This window comes from Crinia signifera, chromosome 3 (assembly GCF_055691185.1).
Source record: "Crinia signifera chromosome 3, ASM5569118v1, whole genome shotgun sequence".
Classification (NCBI taxonomy): domain Eukaryota; kingdom Metazoa; phylum Chordata; class Amphibia; order Anura; family Myobatrachidae; genus Crinia; species Crinia signifera.
The window spans coordinates 56446236-56471519 of record NC_139219.1 but is presented as its reverse complement, the minus strand read 5'-3'; the positions used below and the strand labels follow the sequence as shown (position 1 = coordinate 56471519).

Here is a 25284-nt window from a genome sequence, read left to right as displayed (position 1 = left end):
CGTGCGGTGGTGGCTATGTACAGAGAGGAACAGTAAAAGCCACCACCGCCCCCGCTGCCGCCGACACCCACCCTCACCCGACCATACCCCCCCTTCATATATTTTTATCACTCACATTAAGCAGAGGGGCCATTTAGAAGCCCAGGCTGCATCAGGTACTCCTTGTTGGCAGCCTGCTGCTGGCAGTTGGGACTGGAGCCCCAGCGACCTGCGCTGGACATGACAGGGAACTGGGGGGAGGTGCCGATTCTCCTGCTACTGAGCTCAGCTCTGCTCACCAGCAATGCTGGCACCTTCAGTCTTTGACTGGCGGGATGAGATGGACTTCTGGACTGGCTGAAGTGGCATTTCATCAACGACCTCCTCACTGCAGTCTCGGCCGCATATCATCAAAACAGTCGGGCCGGCCCTGGATGATGCAGTGTACAGGCGGCCGAGGAGGAGCAGGAGCTGTGGGCGAGCTGGTGGACGAGCTTGTCTGACTCTAAAAATGGGCCAGGTTGTGAGGAGAAGAGAGCGGCAGGCTGCTGCTGGCATGTAGGAGAAGCAGCTCTTCGTCTGCAGCCCCAGGGATAAGCACTAGGACGTGACAGGCAGGCAGAAAGGTACTGGCAAGCTGCACTGCAGGCGCTGCGGCACGCCCCTGTCACTGAGTCACCTGTAAAGGTGCCGCTTTGGCTTGCATTTTTAGTGGACTTCTACAGCCCTCTGTTTGTCCCCACCCCCTGCCCTCCCCCCTGCTTCTATCTATTTGTACAGCGCAGCTGGAGGCACCCCTTTTGGTGCCTCCAGATCAATTAAAACATGATTTCACAATTAAAAATGATTAGATTAATATAAAGAAAATACTTATGACACAGAGTATGTGTCATAAGTATCTTCTTTGTATTATTTTAATCATTAATGACATGGCACTGCCTCCCCTGCCTGCACGTCCCTGACACATGTGCATGCGTACTAACAAAACATCGGTCCCTGTGCCATCGCAGGGAAACTGCAAACGGACATGAACAAGATCCACAGTGTAGTGTGTGAGTGCCACCCCTAACGTGAAGCACATTGACTCCCATTCATATTAGCATTACTGACCACAATGGCATCACTTTATCATGAGCATTATTCTATAATGTGCCATACTACCTACATGAAAGGTGAGCACTCCCTTTACATACAGCCCATTCACAATGGAGACTCGGGCAAGTATATAACCAAAACAATAGAAGGAATTAATAAAATGGACAATACAAATGTTATACAATGAAATACATTCAGTACTTTTCTTTGACACGGAGGACTGTTGGCAGCCAATTGTCACTATAATTATATGACGACGTCTACTTCGACTGTTTTTTATTTTGCAATTAGACCACACACATGCACGTGGTGCCAAACCTCACTTTGCGGTGTTTCCTGGCAGTGAGACGTCCTCAATCACTGCCAGAGCTTATCAGATAAAAGGAACCACAATTTATTTTTTGTATGTCAGTCTTCATGAGTCATTAACAGCGCAATGTGCATGAGCAACAGGAGAGCACATGGGGAAAAGGCTCCCTTTGGGTCAATGTGTCAGTTAGATTCACCGCCCTGCTTTTTCCAGACTCCTCATTTGGTGATAGACTTCGCAGCTGATCACAAAAAAAAATACTTGTAAAAATCCAATATTTTCTAGGATTCCAGGTTTAGAGTTGTTTAAATAGGATCAGGGTTTTCATTCTTCATCTCTGCGTAGAGTCGCTTTCACTATGAGCAAAGTTCGAATACATGTCACATTTGGGACAAGGCAACAGGTAAGGGCCCTCATTCTGGTTCACTCGCAAAGGCAAATTTCTTCTCAAATGGACAAAACCATGTGCACTGCAGGGGGGGGGGGATCAGATGTAACATGTGCAGAGAGAGTTAGATTTGAGTGAGTTACTTTGTTTCCGTGCAGGGAAAATACTGGCTGCTTTATTTTTACACTGCAATATAGATTTCACTTTGAAGTAAAACCCCACCCAAATCTAACTCTCTCTGCACAAGTTACATCTGCCCCCCCTTGCAGTGCACATGGTTTTGTCCATTTGAGAAGGAATTTGCCTTTGTGAGTGAACCAGAATAAGGGCCAAGAAATGTTCGCATCTAAACATTAGGACAGATCACAAATTGTAGTGACGCGGGTCTCATAGGACTGTAACGATTGTGGTTCCAAACAGCCGCGGCAGTAGTGCTGACCATGTAGTGCAGAGGGGGGTCGCTTTGCATAGATAAACATGTGATCATGTACGTAACGTATGTGCTGGATGGTTTCCACCGTGATCAGCAGTGTTGAATACAACAGGGGCAATTTGGCACCAGAATGCAGTCCTTAGGTCAACAATAAAAAGGTCAACAGGCAATAAAGTCGACCACTTTTGGTTGACAGGCCATAGGTCGATATGGTCAAAAGGTTGACACATTCAATAGGTCCACATGGGTCTGAGAGTCTGAGGGCAGGCTTAGGAGTGTGTGAAGCATGCGGATTCCCGGGTGCAGCTGTATTCAGCGCTGCTAATTCCCAGGACACACTGACATTTTTGTAAGGTGAAAGGTTAAACATTTATCAGAAAGGCATTTGGTCTAAATATGGAAAAAAAAGCAGCAGAAAGATTCTGGAGCACTCACACGGAGATGTAGAGGTGTCAGGATATGAACTCGGCGCTTCCGTTTCTGCTGCTCTACTCACAGCTATTCTGGCTGTTGGACAGCTCCCTATATTCCCTCTGTGTTCTAGCTCCGTCTCACTGTTCTCCTGACTGATGTTCCAGCATGTTCTAGCTATGCTTGCCCACCCTTCCAGAATGACCAAGAGGCTCCTGAATACCATGTCCCATTCCAGGCCCTGACCTCCCACATGACCCTGCACCCCCATACTACCAATATATTATGCACTAGAAAATGTCCAAAGCAGACAAAACACATCAGCAACCCCAAATTCCAGGTTCTTCGCGGGTTCATCGAACAGACAGATCATCGTGATCCAGCTTTTCCGAATTTTGCAGGGCTTCCGGGAAGAATAGGGTGCGCGAGCGTCTCATGTGCGCGCGCCCCATTCTGGCAGACTCTGACAGCTGGTGGGGGATGGTGAATGGAGATAGAATGAGAGCGGCTCCATCTGTATATGGGAGACACCTGCTGAGAACAAATAGATGGGAAGGTAGGGATTGCCAAAAAAGGAATGGGTAGCAAACAGCTAAAAGAAGGGAGAATTTCTAAACCTCTTACAGCAGTTAAGGGTAGGTTCTAATATGGGAATACAATAATTAGGGACATTTAGCAACCCAGGGAAGGAACTATGATGGAATATTGGTTGCAGGTCTTACAATACATGGCCATTGTTTAGAATGTTGACAATAGTAGCCAAGTGTACAGAATAATAATAATAACTAATGAAGTGCGGAGATGAAGGTCTCGTCTGGTATGACTTTGAGTCTACACTGTTGTAATAGTCGAGACCCACCAGTCCACCAAACAAAGCGTCCTGCCTTTGGGCCTGATTCAGACCTGCTAGCTAGGCTGCATATAGCCTAGCGAGCAAGTTAACGGTGCCCTGCCGGAGAGATCCCTCGCTACGCTGCGAGCAAATGTGTATACTTACACGTCATCTCGCATGCGCCCGCGCAGAGGAGAAATCATTAGATGGTTGCTCACCATCGAATAACCTCTCCTCTGCTGCACGGTTTTGTCCAAATTTGGGGTGGGCACAAACGTCATGTGACGTCGGTGCTGAGAAGGTAGGGGGACCAACATCATTTGATGTCTGTGCAGAGCAGGTCGGGGAACCAACGTCATGTGACGTCGGTGCTGAGAAGGTCGGGGAACCAACATCATTTGATGTCTGTGCAGAGCAGGTCGGGGAACCAACGTCATGTGACGTCGGTGCTGAGAAGGTCGGGGAACCAACATCATTTGATGTCTGTGCAGAGCAGGTCGGGGAACCAACGTCATGTGACGTCGGTGCTGAGAAGGTCGGGGAACCAACATTGTTTGATGTCTGTGCCGAGCAGGCTGAGGAATGCCTGCATTCAATGGGGCACACTCACAGTTTCTATGGGTGCTCCCACCATTTTTGAGGGCATGCCCATGAAAAGCTGGGTGTCCACCCCAGGACACCCCTAGCTGCCAATCACTATGCAAACGCTTCGGCGACTGAAAGATCTCACCCAAAGCGCTTGCTGCAGGGGTCTGTATAGGCGCATTACCGCTTATGCACAGTCGTCGTCCCACCCCCACCCCCATCAAATTCAGACCAGAGAAGGTCTGAACCAGCCTCTTTGAGTGTTCTAAACAAAGAATTGTGATTGGCAAGGTTTGCAGGAGCCTGTTCGCTGCCATTGAAGGGTATCTTAACCTTGCTGCCTCGTATTGAATATTGTCTCCTGTATCTGTGATGAAATTGCCTTGATAAAGGTCCATGTTATAGGAATGAAACGTCCAACAGCATCAGCTGGTATGTGTTTGTCCATAAATTCAAATAACTTAGACTTTTTAAAAAATATCTCTGTTCCCCCAAAAGGGAATGTGTGGATTCTTTTTGTCATCGGTGTGTCCTTTGTAGAGCATCCTCTGTTGCCTGGCTGAGTGAGAGTGCAGGTTTATATTATATATCTTTAGAATGTAACACCAATTTATAAAGAATGCGTAATTTTTAATGAAAAAAAAAAACTAATAATAAAAAACAGTAGATTATTTGAAGTAATCACTATTTGCTGTAATATTGTGTTTTGACGTTCTTCTTTCTTACACCAGAAGGAATATTGCCTTCAGCTGCGGTGATGATGCTGGAGGGTCTGGGCTGCAGGAAATGCAGGGGTGAAGCACCTGTTCTAAACTTCAAAGAGCTGCGCTTATGCTCTGCACTTTCTACACAGCATGAAAAATTGTGAGAGTTCCCTTTGAAGTTTGATTCAGGCAGAGCATTGTATTGGCAAAGCCGACTCGGAGTCCGTATAGGATTCAAGGAACTGACAGAAGCATTGTGAGGACGAAATCTAAACGGTCATCTGAACATTTTACATATTTGTTAAATAATAATAAAAAATAAATCATTAATACGGTGTGACAATATTGCTGTGAAGCTACAGTAGCTGTGTAAATAGCGACAGGTTGCATTCTAGAAGTCACTATGGGACACGGCTCATCCCCTCCTTGTAATGTGACACTTTCTTCTTCTTTTTTTCTGCAGAGAGTTCATTTCTTTTTGCTGATGACAATAAACTTGACTTGACAATTCCCTTACGCTGAATGCCACTAGGATTGGATTAAGCTTGACATGTGATCATTCCCAAAATAGGATATTTATATTTATGCTTTTGAATTGAAATACTATAATGCAATGAAGGAAGATTTGAGAATATGTTCCATAACAGACTAAAGGAGGTAATTCTGGTTGACATGCAAAGCTGCGAAAATTTGCAGCTTTGCGCATCATTTTAACACCGCCGGCTGGGTACCGAAACAGCACTTTTCACGTGCTACCCAGAACTTTAGTTGGTTTAGACATTTTAAGCGGCTAAACCCAGCACTGAAGGAAATAAAAAGAAACCAAAAACATTTCATTATCAATCCTCGATATCCCGGTATTCTCAACAATTGAATTGCCCCCCCCCCCCCCCCCACAGATGCTATATTGAATACTTAATTTAAAATATACAAACAGCATGACTAAGAACGGAGCACACATCTTCGTTGCTTTGACCATTTGATGCCGTAGATGGTTCCACACACATAATTATTCCCCAGGGTTCCATAACCCAACCTCCTCCCTAAATGAGAAGCATTTGCACTTGGAGTTGCACTTCTGTGGGGAAATACATTTGTAGGCACTGTTTGACCAATGTAATGGAAACCTTTAAACACACAAATGACATATGAAAAGCAGACCTAGCATCACCTCACCCCCAGAGTCATTTAAAACATTTAAGTATAAATTAAGAGATACTTTAGGAGGACAAATGGAAATGTTTAGTTAAATGATGGCGGTGGGCAAAGTGGTGATAGGAAAGACTTTGATGTGACATTTGTACTGTTTTCATCTGGCACATTTTCCAGAGCGTCCGCCAACTCTACAGATGTGAATGCAGACTGCTTCTGAAGGCAGGGAGGTGAGCTAGTCAGCCAAGTAGGAGCACTTACACAAATATAGAAAATGCATTGCTAACCCGGAGTTCTGCTGCTTTGAAAAGGTGCCTCAGGGGTACAGTTACTAAAGCTTCTAAAGATAAAATGAGGCACCGATGCCCATAGCAACCAATCAAAATCTATCATTTTCTAGGATGCAATAGACAAATGATAGACAAATGAAAACTTCTGCAATGTACTTTCACTTTGAGCTGTGACCGTTTTTAGCCCACAAACTCCGCCCACCCCCAGTCTCTAGTGACCTCGCTGCCTTGCCGCTGATTGGCTGAGAGAGCACTTTCAGCCAATCAGCCGCAGGCCTATCTTTTGGAAAAAAAAAATCAAATTCTGCAGCCGCTGTCCGCAGTGTTCATTCAGCGCTTCCCAGGAACTGCGGACTGCCCGTCCCGCCGCTGCACCTAAAGCCCCTCGGCGCTTCATGCAGCACAGACCCCACACTGTCCACCCCCTTCACATGGGAGTGTGCCGGTGGTGCTTTACCGCTGGCACACACCTACGGATCAGACCAACACATCGTGAGTGCTAAATAGCCATGATGTGCCGCTGATGGGTCTGATCCGACAGATTGAACCTGCAGCAGGTAATGTAACCTTTAGAATGTAAGCTCTACCGAGCAGGGCCCTCTCTCCTCGTGTGCGTTACTTAGAATATATCTCTGCCACTGTTATAATTGCGTCAGTGTCTGCTGTTGCAATGGTCTTTTTTATTTACCATGTACTTGTCCTAATTTGCATTTGTACAGTAAATCACACTCTTTTTTGTATTGTTCTTTGCTCACTATGTATTGTCAGGCGCTGCGGAACCCTTGTGGCGGCATATAAATAAACAATAATAATAATGTACCATTAGATTGGATTGATGGTTGCTGGAAATGGGCCTCTATATACCTAAGTAGATATTCTTTTAAAAACCAGATGTTTGCAGCGACTATAGTCATTTACCACATTAACAATGTATAGAGTGTATTTCTGATTAAGTTAATATCTTCACTGAAAAAAATAGTGCTTTCCTCTCAAAAATAAGGACATTTCTAGGTGACCCCAAACATTTGAATGGTAATATATGTAAATATATATATATTTGTTGGACGTAAATATATATATATATATATATATATATATATATATATATATATATATATAAAAAGAAAAGGTTTCAGAGGGTGCTATATAATGATATATTTATTTTGACAATACGCAATGTCAAATTTAGAAAACATAAAAATACTTTAAAACATGACATAAAAGACACATATATGTGTATTACAAGAGTAAATCGTTTTGGTTATACGTAGACACTTCAATTTTTTCACATGAATAGAGTACTTCTATGAAGATAGTTAGCTCAAAATGAGCTCAAAATATATGGCCTTTAGTCCAGCCAACAACCATATATAACTGATGTGTCTCAGTTGGATCCCAAAGTTGAAGCCAACTGAGACACATCAGTTATATATATGGTTGTTGGCTTGACTAAAGGCCATATATTTTGAGCTCATTTTGAGCTAACTATCTTTATAGAAGTACTCTATTTCACGGCTGTTTACTCCTGATTTGTGAGATTCTGGAATACTGGTTTGGTATACATCCTATTCAATATTCGAGTATCGGTTTGCTTTCGCCCCTGAGGAAGTCATACTGACGAAACGCGTTGGGCTCTACATCCTAACCGACTAAACTCCTACCAACAAACAGTCAAAGAACAGTACTAACAGTGACTAACAATCTGTCAAAGGAGTGTTCATGTGAAAAAATTGAAGTGTCTACGTATAACCAAAACGGTTTACTCTTGTAATACACATATATGTGTCTTTTATGTCATGTTTTAAAGTATTTTTATGTTTTCTAAATTTGACATTGCGTATTGTCAAAATAAATATATCATTATATAGCGCCCTCTGAAACCTTTTCTTTTTATACCTATTTCCGGATTCTTCCTAACAGAGGATCCTTCAGAGGTGCTGCTCCTTTCATCTTTGTGCGCAGGTTGGGGAATCCATATATATATATATATATATATATATATATATATATATATATATATATATATATATATATATATATATATATATATATATATATATATATGTATATATATATACACACACACACACACACATATAAAAGAGAAAAATACCCAGCGCAAATAAGTCCCAAAGTGTCCAAATTATCAGGCTAAGTCCAATCTTTTCCCATATGTGTGCAGCTTCATTAAGGGATCCAACCACAGCTCCCACGAAGTATGCTTGCAAAAAGAAAAGAAAATGAAGCGCAACAGTCAGCAACAGGTAAGTACACTTTTACTGATATACAGCTGACAAACATAGGTAAAACATAAAGGAATAAAAACTTCCCATATGGAAGGGCGGTACAGCGATACCAGGTACAGATGGAAACCCGACAGCAGTGATCAGTTGCGGACGGAGCACCGGACGGCAGATTACCAGCCACGACTTCCACAGGATACAGCAACCACGCCCAACGTGTTTCGACTACGGTCTTCGTCAGGGGGTGACGGGTATCGCTGTACCGCCCTTCCATATAGGAAGTTTTTATTCCTTTATGTTTTACCTATGTTTGTCAGCTGTATATCAGTAGAAGTGTACTTACCTGTTGCTGACTGGTGCGCTTCATTTTCTTTTCTTTTTGCATATATGTATGTATATATATATATATATATATATATATATATATATATATATATATATATATATACTCACACACAGAGTTTAAAGCATCAAATACAAATTGGTAGGAACAAGAAAAATCTAATCTAAAACAGGTCAAGAAGGATAAATAGATATTATGCTGTAGTAACAACTGTTTATCAATTCATTCCCATTTAGGGGGGTATTTAATTCCGGGTCACGCCTGTCGGAACATCCCAACAGCCGTGACCCTATACCTTATTCAGATCTGATTTGCAGTACAAATTTGTTCTGAAAATGGGCAAAACCATGTGCACTGCAGGTGGGGCAGATGTATAGAGAGAGTTAGATGTGTGTGAGTTATTTTGTTTCTGTGCATGGTAAATATTGGCTGCATTGTTTTTACACTGCAATTTAGATTTCAGTTTCAACACACGCCCATTTTCAGAACAAATTTGTAATACATTCTGGGCCTGCTCAACATCAAATCAAGTCCTAAAAAGGGGGCGTAGCCTCGAGAAACGACCGTGGATAGTTGAGATCCGTCCGTGAGCTCGACAATACATGTCCGTTCTCGGAAAAACGAGCACAACTGCTTTTAAAGTCGGGCTTGTTTTGCTGAGATGCCTGTCCAATGCGGTCGGGAAAGACAGCATTGAATAGGCACCCGCAGCTGTTTCCCCCCATCAGAGCGATGGATTGAATACCCCCCTTTATCTCTGTAAAAACTGACGTCAATGCAAATACCGATACAGTATTTACATGTAATAAAATTTGTACAAAAATATATTTACAGTACACTTGGAATAATCTTGCAAACACAATACAATGTATATTAATAGCTGACTTTATTTGCAGTCTTATAAAATAGATTTAAACAAACAGCGGTTATATTCCGTTTACAGTACATAAGACTCTTACATACTTTGTACATGTTTACTTCAGTTTCCTCTTTTACCGAGAACATCAAAGTTCAAGAGTGGAAATATTGACCAGAAGTACTAGCAAATATTTGTTATATAAGATCACCGATTTGTTTGTAATCCCATCTAAAATATACTGTCATTTAAATAGACTTGATATAAGGTTCCATTAAACTTCTGATTTTTTTTTATGATTTAACTTAAAACTATTGCGTTTATTTCCTAGTCAAATATATGTGCATACAACAATAAATATATGTTTTCCATGACTCCCAAGTAAATTAAATGTTAGGTTGCAACTCACCTTAAATGCAGGGGAATAAAGTACTCAAAGATTCAAATAATGCTGAAGAACAGGCACTGCCCATTATAAATTAATTGGAGATGGGACAAGAGTAATTAAATTCACCGGAAAAAAAAAAACTGCACAATTATCTACACAACAGCCATAGGTATGGAAGGCGGTTAACGGAAACACACTATTACTAAAACATATCTGGAATTTAAAGGGAAAATATAATTAGGTAACATATAGCATCCAAAATGTAAAACAGGCACTATACTTTGGAAGCAAAAAATAGTAAATTATTCACGGAAAAGGAGATGTACAGTTCACACCAAGTCCAATAACTACATACAGATTTAGGTCTAATGTAAGTGTATTATTATCAAGACGCCATCACAGTGGCACATTATGAGACTACAGGTTACACAGCTGCATGCTGTTCAGCTTATACAGTGTATATTGTGCAATGATAAGAGACTGAGGATTAGTGAGTTGTTGGAACACAGCAAAACATTCCTATGAGTGTGTTATCTGTGTGGAAGAAGTTGGAAAAGCAGCAAGAGTCTGGTTCAGCTGAGGGAACTCTCCAGTCTGCACACTCCACCTTCAATGGCTACAGACTGTCCAGCCACCGCCCCGGGAGGAAGCCTCGAAATGTGTGTCTAAAAGAAGCAACAGAAGAAACTATTGTCATTAATCGTACAATGATACAAACTAGTATCTAAAGCAAAAGCAAACGCAAACAGAACATATCCTGCATAAAGATCACCTATTATTTATCAATGCCGGAGAGTAGCCGTCACTATCATCCTTTACTGGTGAAAAATTCCTTATAAATAGGCCCCTCGGCACAGGTTTGTTGTGTATACTTAAAACTACCCCAAAAACACTTGTTGCCAACAATGTAATGGCTCCAGTCACTTCCAGCTCACATAAATAGGCAAGAAATGGCGTTAGATGCCTTCTAGTATCTTGAGCAAGGCTTGCAACCTATGTATGAACAATGCAATCAGGGGAACTCCACAAGAGGTGCACTGGTAACATCAACAAAGACTTGTGGCCCGATCCCATACAGCATGCAGTGCAACAACGGGCCGCGATGTGAACTATGGGCCTGATTCTCAACTGGGAATAAAGTAAGAAGAGCAAGTACTTGGACAAACCATGATGCAATGAAAAGGGTGGCCATTTTTTTTTCTTCATTTTTTTGCATGCAGGGTAAATACTGGCTGCTTCTGCATGTAGCCCATAAATGCTGGGAAGCTTTCTTTTTTACATTGCAATTTATATCTGAGTTTGGACACATTCCACCCAAAACTACATCTCTCTGCACGGATTTAGACACCATGGGGCACTAGGGAATATACCAGTTAGGGCCTGCCTCCCTCAAACAATCCTTATAACACTATATTTTTGTTCTCGATAGAGCACCTTGGCGCGTGCGTAGTTTAACAAAAATTGCTCAGCTGTATGAACATCAGTATTGCGTACAAATCTGAATCAGGCTCTAGGTCTTATGGAAGTAGGCCTAATACCTGTGTCACATTTTAAGTAAACTGACAACACAGTCGGTTGTGTTCAGATATTTCTCATTATCAAAGAACATGGGGAGGGGGTTATACTGGTTGATTCACAAGGCTACAACTTTGCAGCCTTGCATGTCCACCAAACCCTGCTGTCAGCTGCCCACCCCGGCACTTGCCGATTGCCATGGGACCGCCCATAAACACTGGGCATTCCCATGGGCGTGACTATCCTCCGCCGCCCCAAGCCCACAGCCTTGGCTATGTGCACCTGGTGAACATGCTGTTTGCTGTGGCCACATGCACACGGCGTATGCACATGACCATGTGCATACACTCGCCATCGGTACCTGTGCGAATGTTCTGGTCCAAGCGAACAGACCGGAATAACCCCCATGGTGGAGTGGGCAGGATCTAGGTGTATAGGTTAAGTGTGTATAGAGTGCAATTCCTCCTTACACAGAAGCTGTAAACTCTGGGAATGAGCATAAATCCATTTAGATTTGTAAATTAAGGGCGTATAGAATCCCTAACATAATCTTGGCCCTAATTCAACCCTTAACCCAAACCTCAGCCATAGCCCCTAACCACTACACTAACCCTAATACCCCAACTGTAAGATTTTTGCCTACCGCCGCTTTCTTAGCCAACAGTAGACATATACCATAATAAAGCCGATAAGGGTAGCGATGAAAAGTAAGTTTGGTACTTGTTTCCTATCTGGGCGCCCACGATTTTAATCGCGGGCATCGGGGGTAAAATCGGGGCCATCGCGGGCATCGCGGCCGATAAAAAATCGGGTGCGATGTGCCAGACGCGATGCCCGCGATTTTCCCGTAGAGAACAATGTTAAATGCCTCAATTTACCCGCGATGACCACGATTTACCATAGGAAACAATGTTAAATGGATCAATTTACCCAAATCAGCATAGGAACAATAGTAAATAGGCCAAAAACACCCCTGAACACTGAAATGTCCCCCCAAAAGTAGTTGACGCCACCCCGCCATCAACGTGAACCCGAAGCGTGGCGAGCGCAGCGAGGCCGCGAGGGGCGGCGGTATGCGTCCTCCGACCTTTTCATGCCCTACTATCCACTAGGGCGTGGAGTGAGAATAGAATAGTGTGGCGAGCGTAGCGAGCCACCGAGCCCGAAGCGTGGCGAGCCCCGCGAGGGGACGCGGATACCTTCACAGGTAAACGCGTCCCTTCGCGGGCTTCCCAGGTGTCCGCGTCGCCATGGACACCTGGGAAGCCCGCGAGGGGACACGTATAACTGTGAAGGTATCCGCTGCGCTCGCCACGCTTCGGGCTCGGTGGCTCGCTGCGCTCGCCACACTATTCTATTCTCACTCCACGCCCTAGTGGATAGTAGGGCATGAAAAGGTCGGAGGACGCGTACCGCCGCCCCTCGCGGGCTCGCTGCGCTCGCCACGCTTCGGGTTCTCGTTGATGGCGGGGTGGCGTCAACTACTTTTGGGGGGACATTTTTATGTTCAGGGGTGTTTTTGCCCCATTTCCCATTGTTCCCTATGATAATTTGGGGAAATTGATCCATTTAACATTGTTTCCTATGGTAAATCGCGGTCATCGCGGGTCAATTGGGACATTTAACATTGGTCCCTATGTAAAAATCGCGGTAATCGCGTCGGTCGCATCGCATGTCATTATAATGACATGCGATGTACCCGCGATGCCCGCGATGGGCGCCCAGATAGGAAACAAGTACCGTAAGTTTTATTAATACAGCGCAACCGGACTCAAGGCGCTTTACAGACATAAAAAAAATGCACATAATACATAGGATTTGGGTAGTATTCAATAATTCACACGGACATAAAATCAAACCTTGAGAGCACAGTTAGCATGATGCTGGATTTGTACAGGCATTTTGGATAATAAATTCCACGTTGTGTATTCCACCCATACAAGGTACCAGGTGAGGCAGCCATCTTAGGCTCACTGCGTAGGATTACCCTGGGTGGAATAGTTTACCCCTAGAAGAAATTACATAAAGTTAAGTGATTGCTGTGTAGAGTAGGGTCCCAATAAGACAGTCCGGTCCATGTATTTTTCATCTCATTTCCATGTGTACCAGATGAGGCAGCCATGTTGGGCACACTACACTAGGTTACATTGTAGGAGGTAAGCCATATAAGGACCCAATGCAGATATGGGAAAGCGGATCATAGCCCACAGAGGCCATTTGTAGGTGATACCTCTAGTATACCTCTATTACTATGCAATTCCCATTTTATCATTACTATATGATTGTAAAAGTATTACCGACCCATATACAATGTATAAAATCAGCGTCAGATTGGCAACCCTTAGGGGATATTCAATCTTTCTCCTAATTTCTGATTTTTAGAAATAAGTGGATTTCACTATTTAATACCGGCTATTTTGACAAAGGAAATGGATGGGATTTGTGAATCTGCATCTGCAGAAAACGCGGCTACATTTTGGAATTATCGTCCGTTTCTACGAAAAAGATGGAGATTTGTGGATCCACGTCTTTTCCAATTTTTGGAAAAGTTGGTAAAAAAATTGGTAAAAAAAAGGGAAAAAAGGTTGAATAGAAAGCGAATTCCATCGATTCTTTGAGGAAACTGACGCTATTTCAGCATTTTTAGGCAAAATTGCGGTGTTGAATACCACCCTTAGGGCTAAAGCTTCTAAAAAGGAAAAGAGGTGATGTTGCCCATTGCAACCAATCAGATTCTGTCCATCATTTGCTTGGATGCAATAGAAAAAGGAGAGCCACAACCTGATTGGTTGCTATGGGAAACATCAACTTCTTTTCATTTTTAGAAGTTTTAGTAAATTTACCTCATAGAATCCCGAGACACCAATAAATAATTAAAACAAATATTGTCTGCTGCGCCAATTTTAAATAAATAAGAATAAAAAAAAAGAAACAAATAAAAAATCACCCTATCAGAACAGGCATTCTTGGGTTCACGCTGGAAATTGCTACTGGCAGCTACAATTCCTGAGACACAATTATAGGCGCGAGATTAAATGATTTCAAAGAAGGTCAAAAACATTTCTTTAGAAGTGGACAGAGAGGAGCAGCTGTTTCTGTCATCAGACAGAAGATTACAGGAATACACCGGCAATATGATAACTGCGTAGGCCAGATGTCAAAGCATGCAACTGTGGAAAGTGCAAGGTTTGTGAGCGTAGGGGATTGAAGCTATAATGGAAATACATGAGACATCTCCTATCTGTGTCACACAAAGACTGACACATCACAGCAAGGCAACATCTTAAGGTTAAGCAGGACGCTGCCTCATAAATCAGCAATGCCACGGTCACTGATGAGTAGGCCACATTCTTATGCACGAGACCTTACGCCCTATTAATGTCACAGACTGCCAGCAAATCTATAGGCTGTATTCGCCTTCGAATGTAGGCTGTGGGTACAAATTAATGACCAGATTAAAAAAAAAGAAAACAAAAACTTTTTTTTTCCCAAGAACGCATGGAAGCGACTTATCTATATGCTGTTCAATCATCTTGGTTGGGCACTGTGGCCAGTTTGTGTGCATCCTGAAGGATCTGGTATACGTGACGCAAAGCACTGCTGTTATGTACCTAGGGCCTTATTCAGATGTGTGTGCGTGAATGTTTAAGCTGCGAATGCTTTGCTATCACAGCTTGATTTCAGATGGGGCGGCGAATGACTGCTGCGGGTACATGATGTTTTCTGGGAGCAGCCTGGAAAACAAAGACGTGTCCGGGCCAGTCTGGCGACTGCAGCAGCGGATGCTTGACTTCAATATGCAAAAAATGTGTGTTTTTAATTGTCAGGACCTAATTCACAACTATCTGGCACTCAGAAAGTTTTTAAAAAGCTTCATGAGACAAAGTTGACGATATAATACATTCTATTAGAAAACATACCAGCGCACAAAAAGTAATGTATATATTTATGAGACAATGCATTGTGTAACATTGTGCACCAACCTTTAGTATTTTTAAAAGTCTTTAGTAGAACTTGAAGGAGTGGGTAGCAGATTAGCACTGCTACTTCATTGTGTGGTATCCCATACCCATGCCATTTGCCCTGAGTTATATGCCACAGGATGCTGCATGAAGATTGTGGACACATCTGCTGCCCACACAGGCTCCCAAAAAATTGTTCCCCATTGTATCAGGCCTTCAGTATTCTAGCATGGTAAGTGGCCCAATAGCGTCGTTTCCTGCCTCTCTCCACCCCCCATTCTCACCCTCCCTTAGTTTCCACGCCCCCTTCCTCCTGGGAATCTGTCCACTCATACCAACCACTTCTCTGGCACTTTCTCCTCCCAAGTGAAACCACCTTTTGGTACCTTCTACTTCTACATAATGCTCTGCTCAAACTAGAACTATATACCAAAAACAAATTCCTTGTATACGCAAGTATACCTGGCCAATAAAGCTGATTCTGATATCCAACTATAACTAAACTATATCCAACAGTCGTGGCCATATCACCATGCTTCGAACACGGTGCCTTGTTGCACTTGGCGCACTATTATAGTCTCCCGCCACACCCTAGTGGATGGTAGGGTATAAAATACCGCCTGTTGGCACAAGTAGGCTCATAAAAACGTGAAAAACTCATGTCGACCTTTTGACTGTTGACCTTCCCATTGTGGAGCTAATGCATGTCGACCTTCACAGTGTCGACCATATGACCCCTACCCTTTCTTGCAACTGCTTATCATCACCCAGCTGTGACTGGCTCAGCACATAGCCAATCAGAACAGCCATGAAGACCTAAAACCGCGAATGAATGTGTGTTGGAGAACAATGGTACAATGGAAGAAATGAGCGGTAATGCCGCCCATACACTGTGCAACGGACAGGTGCGATGCACTCTCCCGCACACATCACATCGCACAGCACGTCGCATGCGCCTCTCAGCCAGCTCAGCTAACAGCCAGATTCCCTGAGCTTGTGCAGGCTGGGGGAGAGGCGCTCCATCTGATGTCACTCGGCGGCTGGGAGCAGAATTCCTGTTAGTCTCCGCTTCAGGGAGACGGGCAGGGTTAGGGGGGAGTGTGGGCAGCTATGGGGAGGATGGGGGAGCAGCGGGGAGGCGGCGGAGGGCTCCGTCAGATCGGGGCACGCGAGCGTCTCGTGCGTGAGTTTCCCTTCTGCCGGACTGCGAAAGGTGGCAAATGGTGATAGAATCACCAAGGGCAGCTCCATCTGTAGGTGCAAAGTGATCTAGTTCATCGCTTCGTGAATGGGAAGACAACTCAATTTGCCAATAAAACCTCCCCAGAAAAACAGAGAGCAGAAATAAAAGCACATCGAGCTGATGGTGCTAATGGCAAATTCCTATTGTAGATCTGCACTTATATCCTTTGCTGTCACTATTACATATTTTAAATGGAAGGGTAAAGAGAGATTAGGTATGTGGTCCCATCCTGGTGTAATCTTTCATCATACCAATGGTGCCACTGGAGAACTTCGCCAAAATCGAGGAATACGTATGAAAAGCACCTAGCTGGCATTGAGGTCCTAATTCAGACCTGATCACACGGCCACCTATTTTCGAAGCCAAGCGATCAGGTATATGGATTTTCCCTGACACTCCCAGAAAATGGCTGGTTAACCCCACAAACGCCAGATTCTTGTTGATAGCCTTGCGATCAAAAAAGTAGCAGGATTTTCTCACAGGACGACCTCGCGTGTTACAGCCCGTACGCATGCGCAGTCTATTGATAATTTCCAGGCCTGCCATGTGATCAGGTCTGAATTAGGCCCTTATAACACAGATGTGCAGAAAGTAACTTCATTAGATGAATCTGTGCCACCTACTATCCCTACTGATCAGACCCCTCAATCGGTTGCCTCATAATGCATTTCCTTTAAACTGTTGGCCTAATTTGGCAAGATAGAACTTCAATATTTTGGGTCTTCCATTGTTAGTGTTGAACTCGCCTCCCTCCCCCAGTAGGTCAATTCTGCTAAAAGTCCTTTCCACCTGAATGTAAGTTCAAAGAGCAGCCATCGCTCTCCTCCAGCACTGGTACAAGTTGCAATCTACATGCATATTTTAGTGGATGTTAGCGGGTCCTCAATAAGGAACACGTTACAAGAGTAACACAAAATTCTATTTATAATATTGAAAAAAATTATTTTTATACAGGTAAAAATTTTTTTTTTAAATGACTGCAAAAAAACTACAATCATCTAGTGTTTGTGTCTCCTATCTAACACAAGCACAAACACAGAGGCAATCACAAGGTAGCAGACTGGCTTTCGAAGCTTTTGGTTTGAGCAGGCTTAATAGTTTTGTTACACATATATACACACACACACACACACACACATAACAACAGATGAAAGAAGGGGCGCCCAATAGTGTAGTATTGTCAAGCTAAATTTAATAGATTAAAATAAATAATGTACGACACGGAATTGGACGCCGAGAGACGCACCGCAAACAGGAGATGGCTGTGCCGGAGGTACCCGTGAGTGCACTGAGTGGCTCCAGTCAGTTCACATTCCTGTATTGCCAGTGTGGATATTGTTTTTACACCATGTGGTTCCTAGTCCACCACTGATCAATACTGCGGTACGCATGTCGTACATTATTTTAATGTTTTAAATTTAGCTTGACAATAGTACACTATTGGGCGCCCCTTCTTTCCTCTGTTGTTGTAGATTGTCCTCTGGTGGTCTCATGGGGATTGAGACTGAATGAGGGAGCAGCGGTCCTTAAGTTGGACAAGTGTATTAAAAACTAAGACCCTGTGGACTCAACGCCAGAAGTTTATTGGCAGCAGGTGTCAGCCCACCTATTCCAGTTCTTTGGCTATATATACTGTATATATATATATATATATATATATATATATATATATATATATATGTCTTATTCACAAAGCGCTGTTGTGATGTAGAGGGTAGGAGTAATTGGGTCGACCAAGTTTAGTTCGACATGCATTGGATCAACAACTGAAGGTCGACACCTGAAATAGGTTGACATGGGTAAGGTCAAACGAGTTGGAAGGTCGACACAAGCATTAGGTCAACAAGGGGAAGGTCGACAGTCAAAAGGGTCGACAAGAGGTTTTAATATTTTCTGTTCCGAATGTCGACATGGGCACCGTCTAAGTATGCCACTGTGCTCGCCATGCTTCTGGCACAGTGACTCGCTGCGCTCGGCACACTATTTTGTTCTCCAAAAAATATACCGCTTGTCGGCACATGGCTCAAAAAAAAGTGAAAAACTCATGTCGACATTTTGACTGTCAACTTTCCCATTGTCCACCTAATGCTTGTGTTGACCTTCTGACCTTACCCATGTAGACCTATGGCCTGTCGACCTTCACTGGCTGACCTAATGCATCTCAACCTTAATAGGGTCAACCTAATGATCGTATACCGATGTAGAATCAATGGTCTCTTAAAACAGCAATAGAAACCAGTGCACATAGTTTTGGAAGATGCTTTTTTACGCGCTCACACTGACTCCAGTTCTGTTCAGATTTAGGCCACAGATGAAAAATGTGGTTGATAAAGATTTCCAAAGAAACCACACATACCAAAGACACGGCTCCGCTGCGACAGGGAACAAAGCTGCATTATTACACGTTTGTATCCCTAAGTGCTTTGTAGATGGGATTACTGGTTTTAATTGCATGTGGTATACCTCCGTCCTTTTTACGTTTTATAAAATGTATAGAATAATTATTAGGGTTGCAATTTAGAATAAAAAAAAATAAAATAAAAAAAAATAATACGTAAAAATTACAGTTCTATAATAGTAGCTTTGGTGTAGTGCCAATCCCAAGAACATATAATTAGAAAGTGCACCACTGAGGCGCTCTGCCATAATACTCCACATCTGCAAACACTGTAATGACAGCCATGAAGGCGAACAAAGAGAGCGTGAAAGATTAAGTCATCTCATTGTCTTTCAACATATATAGGGGTGCATTCAATCCCTGCCGCTATTTCCGACGGGGGAAATAGCTGCGGGCGCCTATTCAATGCCGTCTTGCCTGACAGCATTGAAGAGGCAGATCAACGGACCAAGCCCCGACTTCAAAAGCGGTCGGCCCCGTTTTTCAGAGAACGGGCGTGAATTGTCGCGATTACGGGCACATCTCGACAATCCACGGGCGTTTAAGCGGACACTCCCCCTTTCCGCCGTTCGAAAGGGGGGACATTGAATCCCGCCAAGCGATATGCGGTTGAGCAAAACTAAAACGGGCTAGGGTACGGCTGTCGGGATGAATCGACAGTCGTGACCCGGGATTGAATAGACCCCATAATCTGGAATAGCAATCAGTTAAGCGTTTATAATGTGTCCAGCACACTGTCTGTTGCATATTTATGCTAACTGTTGTCATGGCAGTAACAATGGGCTAATGGTTCGCATTACTACCTCAGAGAACGGTGTGGAGTTTTTATATTATGCCCGTGCTTGCGTATGTTTTCTCTGGATAATCCGGCTTCCTGCCACAATCCAAAAATGTACCAATTGGTTATTTGGCTCCCGACAAAAATCGACCCTAGTGTGCCAAGATTGGCCACTAGATGGGCCAAGTGTTTCTCACATGCCAGCAAATTCTACGTTTCTATCGTTGTAACAGAGTTATTTATTTATCCCCAACTTACTCCGAAGCTCTTAAATTTGGAACAGTGACCACAGAAGACTGATATTAACAAAGTGTTGAGGGCCTTTTTTGCAGGTTTACAATATACAGGTGCACAACTGATACTCCTGCTCCCTCGGATCCAGCACTGTGCCGGATTATACGTTTTACGGGATTATCTGTGGTATCCCAACACTGACTCCCTCTCTCGGCAAGAAGTGCCACGTCTCTCCTTCAATGCAACCAACTCTCTCCGACAGCAGCGCTGCTTCTACCACCCGTAGCGCAACTTACCCTCCGCCCCCTCTAAACCCTCCCACAGCCTAATTTCCCACGGCAACTGATGTGTCCGAATTAAAAGAGGTGCCGGGAACATCAATGGTGTACCTGTATAGGGAATTAAGAGTATAAATTAAATGCCACATACAGCATATTAGTGGGGACAGATAACAAAGGGAAACATGCTTATGTATACTATTCAGTGGTAGGACAGTTTCTAATATTGAGGAAAGTTAAATGGAAGTGTGAGTGAATCAAATCGCGTACTTTTCCCTGTACACACTGTAAAAGATGGACTAAAGCAGTGGTGGCCAACCCGTGGCTCTTGAGCCTCATGCGGCTCTCCCCCTTGTAAAGTGTGGCTCCTGCTCCCACTGCTGCCCGCCGCCCACCATCCGTCCCAGTCCCCCCTGCTGCCGGTTCCCTGAATCCCTTCTCCTTCTGAGGGGAGGAGAGTGCGCATTGCGCATCTCTCCTACCCCTTACTGTGCATCCTTGTGACTGGGCCGTCTGCCAATTAGAGCTCGCGGGCCAGCAGCCAATCAGGAGCCGGCCAGTGAGCTTTAACTGGTGGACGGCCCAGTCACAGGGAAGTGAGGGGGAAGGAGACGCGCGGTGTGCTGTGCTCTCCTCCCCTCGGTGACATCACAGGACTGCAGGGGGACGCCAGATTTTTCCCCTAGATGGATAACAATTAGAGAAAAGAAAGACTGAATTAACTGCCCAGTAGAGAGACTTATTGAATAGATTCTTTAAATATCTGTTTTATTCCAACTCCAGAAGGGTTGTGATAAAGTGACATTTCTATATAAATAAAGGAGATTAAAAAATATGCAGTATATACATTTTTTTTAAAAGAGATTTTAAACTATGTGATTGACAGACCAATACAGAACACACAGCCGCCGCACCTGCGTATGTAGCGGCTGGGTGATAATATGCTAATGAGATTCAGGAAATGTTGGATCATCTGGAGAACATCAGTCATCGGATCCAATTTAAGATTACTCAGAATGGCCCGGAACTTCATGCTGCTGAAGCCAATGAAGTGCATCCAGACACTCCCACTATCTCAGATCTGCTGCTAAGTAAAAAACTATGTAACTTTGAGAACAACAGTTGCTCCATAGAACTTCTGCGGAACCCTATGGTGTGTCAGAATGTCCATCTCAACTTAAGACACCAGGGGCCAGGCCAACTGCGAATGATTCAGTGTTGTGACACGCCTGCATTTTCTTAGCCACTCCCCCGATACCACCTGCAAATGGTCACGGTCAGTCTCTTAGTAAATATTCCTCTTGCGACTCACTGTTGCAAATGAAAATTGCGGTACTTGTTTCCTAGCACGGCGCCCATCGGGTCCCATCTCATAGCTTAACTTAAGGTATGCGATGGGACCCGACCGACCCGATTTCGGGCTTTTTTTACAGCTTTCCCGACAATTAAAAAATCGGGCCCATCGCATGCCATTATAATGGCATGCGATGCGACCAATGCGATGGACCTGATTTTACATAGGAAACAATGTTAAATGGCCCCCCATACCCGATTTTTGATTGTATAACTACCCTGATGGGTAATTTCTATATCAAATGCCCCCCCATTGTTAACGCCACCCCACGATGAACGCCAACCCGAAGCGTGGCGAGCGGCGGCGGTACGCGTCCTCCGACCTTTTCATACCCCCACTATCCACATCGGCGAGGAGTTGATTTTATATAGTGCGGCGAGCCACAAGCGTGGCAAGCGCAGCGAGCCCCGCGAGGGGACGCGTAATACCTGTGAAATAATGCTCGCCACGCTTCAGGCTCGCCACACTATATAAAATCAACTCCACGCCGACGTGGATAGTGGGGGTATGTAAAGGTCGGTGGACGCGTACCGCCACCCCTCGCGGGCTCACTGCGCTCGCCACGCTTCGGGTTGCCGTTCAATGTGGGGTGGGGTTAACAATGGGGGGGCATTTGACATATCATTTACCATTAGGGTGGGTATACAATTAAAAAGGGGGTCTGGGGGGCATTTAACATTGGGTCCAATGTAAAATCGGGTGTCAGGGACCATTTAACATTGGTTCCAATGTAAAAATCGGGACGGTCTGGTCAATCGCATCGCATGCGATGCGGTTGAATACAATTAAAATCAGTGGAGCCGTGCTAGGAAACAAGTACCAAAATTGCTCCACTGCGTCCTACAGCGACACTGCGGGCAGCACTGAATAAGGCTATCAGGGACTGCTGTAGAACCATTGAATTCCATCTGTATAAACATTTAACTGAAAATTCCACTTTTATATAAAACTAAATTATCAATGGGAAAGCCAACATTTCTAAATTACTGTAATTTATGAGAATCTGCCACCTCGCTACTAAACTTAAGTGTTATATGAAAATTAATTTAAGGGGCTGCGATAGTTCCCAATGCGTGTTATGTGAACGTCTGCATACGCAGTTCAAACTTATTACTTCTGAGATTAGCAACTGTGAAATGAATTAATTGCAACACTACTTTTAATATATACGTTTAAAAAGTGATTATATTTGGTTTTTATTGGAAAACGAAATGCAAGTTATTGCAATGTAAGAACACAAGAGAAATCATAAAAATCTTAATAAGAATGTTTTCTCAAGTCAAAGTTTAATGAGGAATTATGCTCAAATACATAACAAAACTTTGGTTATTTTTAAAGCGGTTGAAATGGTAATTCTTAGGGGTGGCCAAACCAGTCCTCGAGTGCAACAGTGCCAACAGCTCATGTTTTCCAGATCACTTAGCTGGTGCACAGGTGTAGTCATTACTAACATTTCACATTTTCTGAATGAGGATACTGCCAGATCATTATTATTAATATTTTTTGATAGATTACTTTTCTGAGAAATATATTTATCGATATCAATATATGTACAATATATGGGTTTGGTGATTATATTACATAACTTATTGTTTGAAAACACATTTAAAACGCAACGTGATATTACTAGGCAGGGCCACTGAAAGAGCCACCGGTTCGTGGGTAAAAGGGGGCGTAGCCAATAGAGGGGTGTGGCCAATGGGAGGTGCATATATATATATATATGCTGGTGTTGGGGGCTATGTGCCGGAGGATAGTCTGCTGCCTCTCTCCCCCACTCGGCATATGGCACTGAGCGCTGTGCGCTGAGTGGGGGAAAGAGGCTGTGCTGCTGTGGCTGCCTGTGCTCTCTACTCCCACTGCCAGGTCTCCATCAAGTAAAGGTAAAAAGTTCCCGCTCCCCTCTCGACTGCATTCATTTGATATGCAGTCCATGTATATTGTGTCTGACTGAGTCTGTATACATAGTGCAACAAAAAGTATTAGTATACACATAAGTGTGGAAATAGAGTGACTTGGTGCGCTTATATGAACACCGTTTAGCAGCTAGATATACAGTTCTTAAGGTGCCATTCAATAACACCTAACAACAACAGTACAAAAGAAGAAAGAACTGTTCTCCAGCGCTTAGGTGGTTCCCATCAAATCAATCACCATTAAAGTGATTAAATAAAGGTCTCAAAGTTATATCACCATATAATCCTTTTCATAGGAGATAGGTAATTAATATCCAAATGAATACTCCTCCACAAGTGGTACCATAGAATAAAAGAAAAAAAACAGATAGTGCAGACTGATAAACACTTATCTATTTTAATCAAGATGTACACTTACAATTGCGGGGGGTATAAAAACACATATGTACCCACAACCCGGGGCAATTCAGGAAACGGGGCAGTCTCAGCGGCAGGGCAATCCAGTCTAGATCTGGTCAAAGTCCTTCCTGCTGAATGTCCGAAATCCACATGGTTCCCAGGTCCAGATAACAAGCGAATGGTGGTGGCTAAGAAGCGCTAAACGCGTTTCAGATCCAATAGATCCTTCATCAGTAGCATTCTTAACCCAGTCTCTGAGCGCTTTAAATAGCGCTATTGATTACAAACACTTCCGCGTTTGCGGCGGAAACAGTATGGCCGTGCGTTCCAAACGGCCGGAAATGCGTTCCACAGTGTTAACTGTGGATGCGCATATGACTTGCCGGGCACGCTCTGGCTTCTCACGTGATTATGACATGGCTCTGCGTTCCAACCTTGTATATTATGCGTGTCACCAGTGGAATTTCCCATACATTTAGATTAACACATGATGACACATTACAAACATCATGTAATATCACAAATACAATATATTAGCGTGCATAAAAAGAAATATTCAGATATCACAGATATATATAAATATATATATATATATAAAATAGGGTTATACATATATATAAAATTACATTAAAAATCAATGTTAAAAGATTATAAAAACAGTGATCACTTCAATATGTAAAAAGGAGGGATGGTCATTTTAAGACAAGAAATGTTTGAGCTCGAATTCACCATTTAACCTCCCTGGACCAAAGGTGTTAAGGCGGTGAATCCATCTCATTTCTGTCTGAGATAGCCTTTTATCGATATCTCTAGTACGCCATCTGGGGGTGATCATTTGAATACTGCAAAAATGTATTAAAAAACATTCCTTCGACTGATGGCGAGTTTTAAAATGGTTTGATAAATGGTGCGTTGCTAAACCTTTTCTGATGTTATATATATGTTCAGCTAAACGTACTTTCATTTGGCGACTCGTCTTGCCAATATAAAATAAATTACAAGAACATTCTAAAAAATATATTACGTTTTTCGAGTGGCAAGTTATGAATTCATTTATCAAATATTTCTTTTCTTTGACTTCCACTATTTTGCGGTTCGGATTTTTAACTGATTTGCACATAAGGCAGTCACCACATCGATGGAATCCCTTTGTTCTAATGCTCTGTCGTGGTACATTGTCGATGGTGCTTTTAACTAA

At 43.3% G+C, this 25284-nt stretch overlaps 1 protein-coding gene across 2 annotated transcripts in view; it reads right to left on the bottom strand.

Annotated features, from left to right (window-relative positions):
- Positions 1–9634: 9634 nt before the first annotated feature.
- Positions 9635–25284, bottom strand: part of TASP1 (taspase 1) — a 151394-nt gene continuing 135744 nt past the window's right edge. For both annotated transcript variants that reach the window (XM_083175833.1, XM_083175834.1), the window contains exon 15: positions 9635–10674. In XM_083175833.1, the coding sequence (XP_083031959.1) occupies positions 10582–10674 (93 nt within the window). In that variant the 3' untranslated portion in view covers positions 9635–10581. The remainder of the gene's footprint in view (positions 10675–25284) is intronic.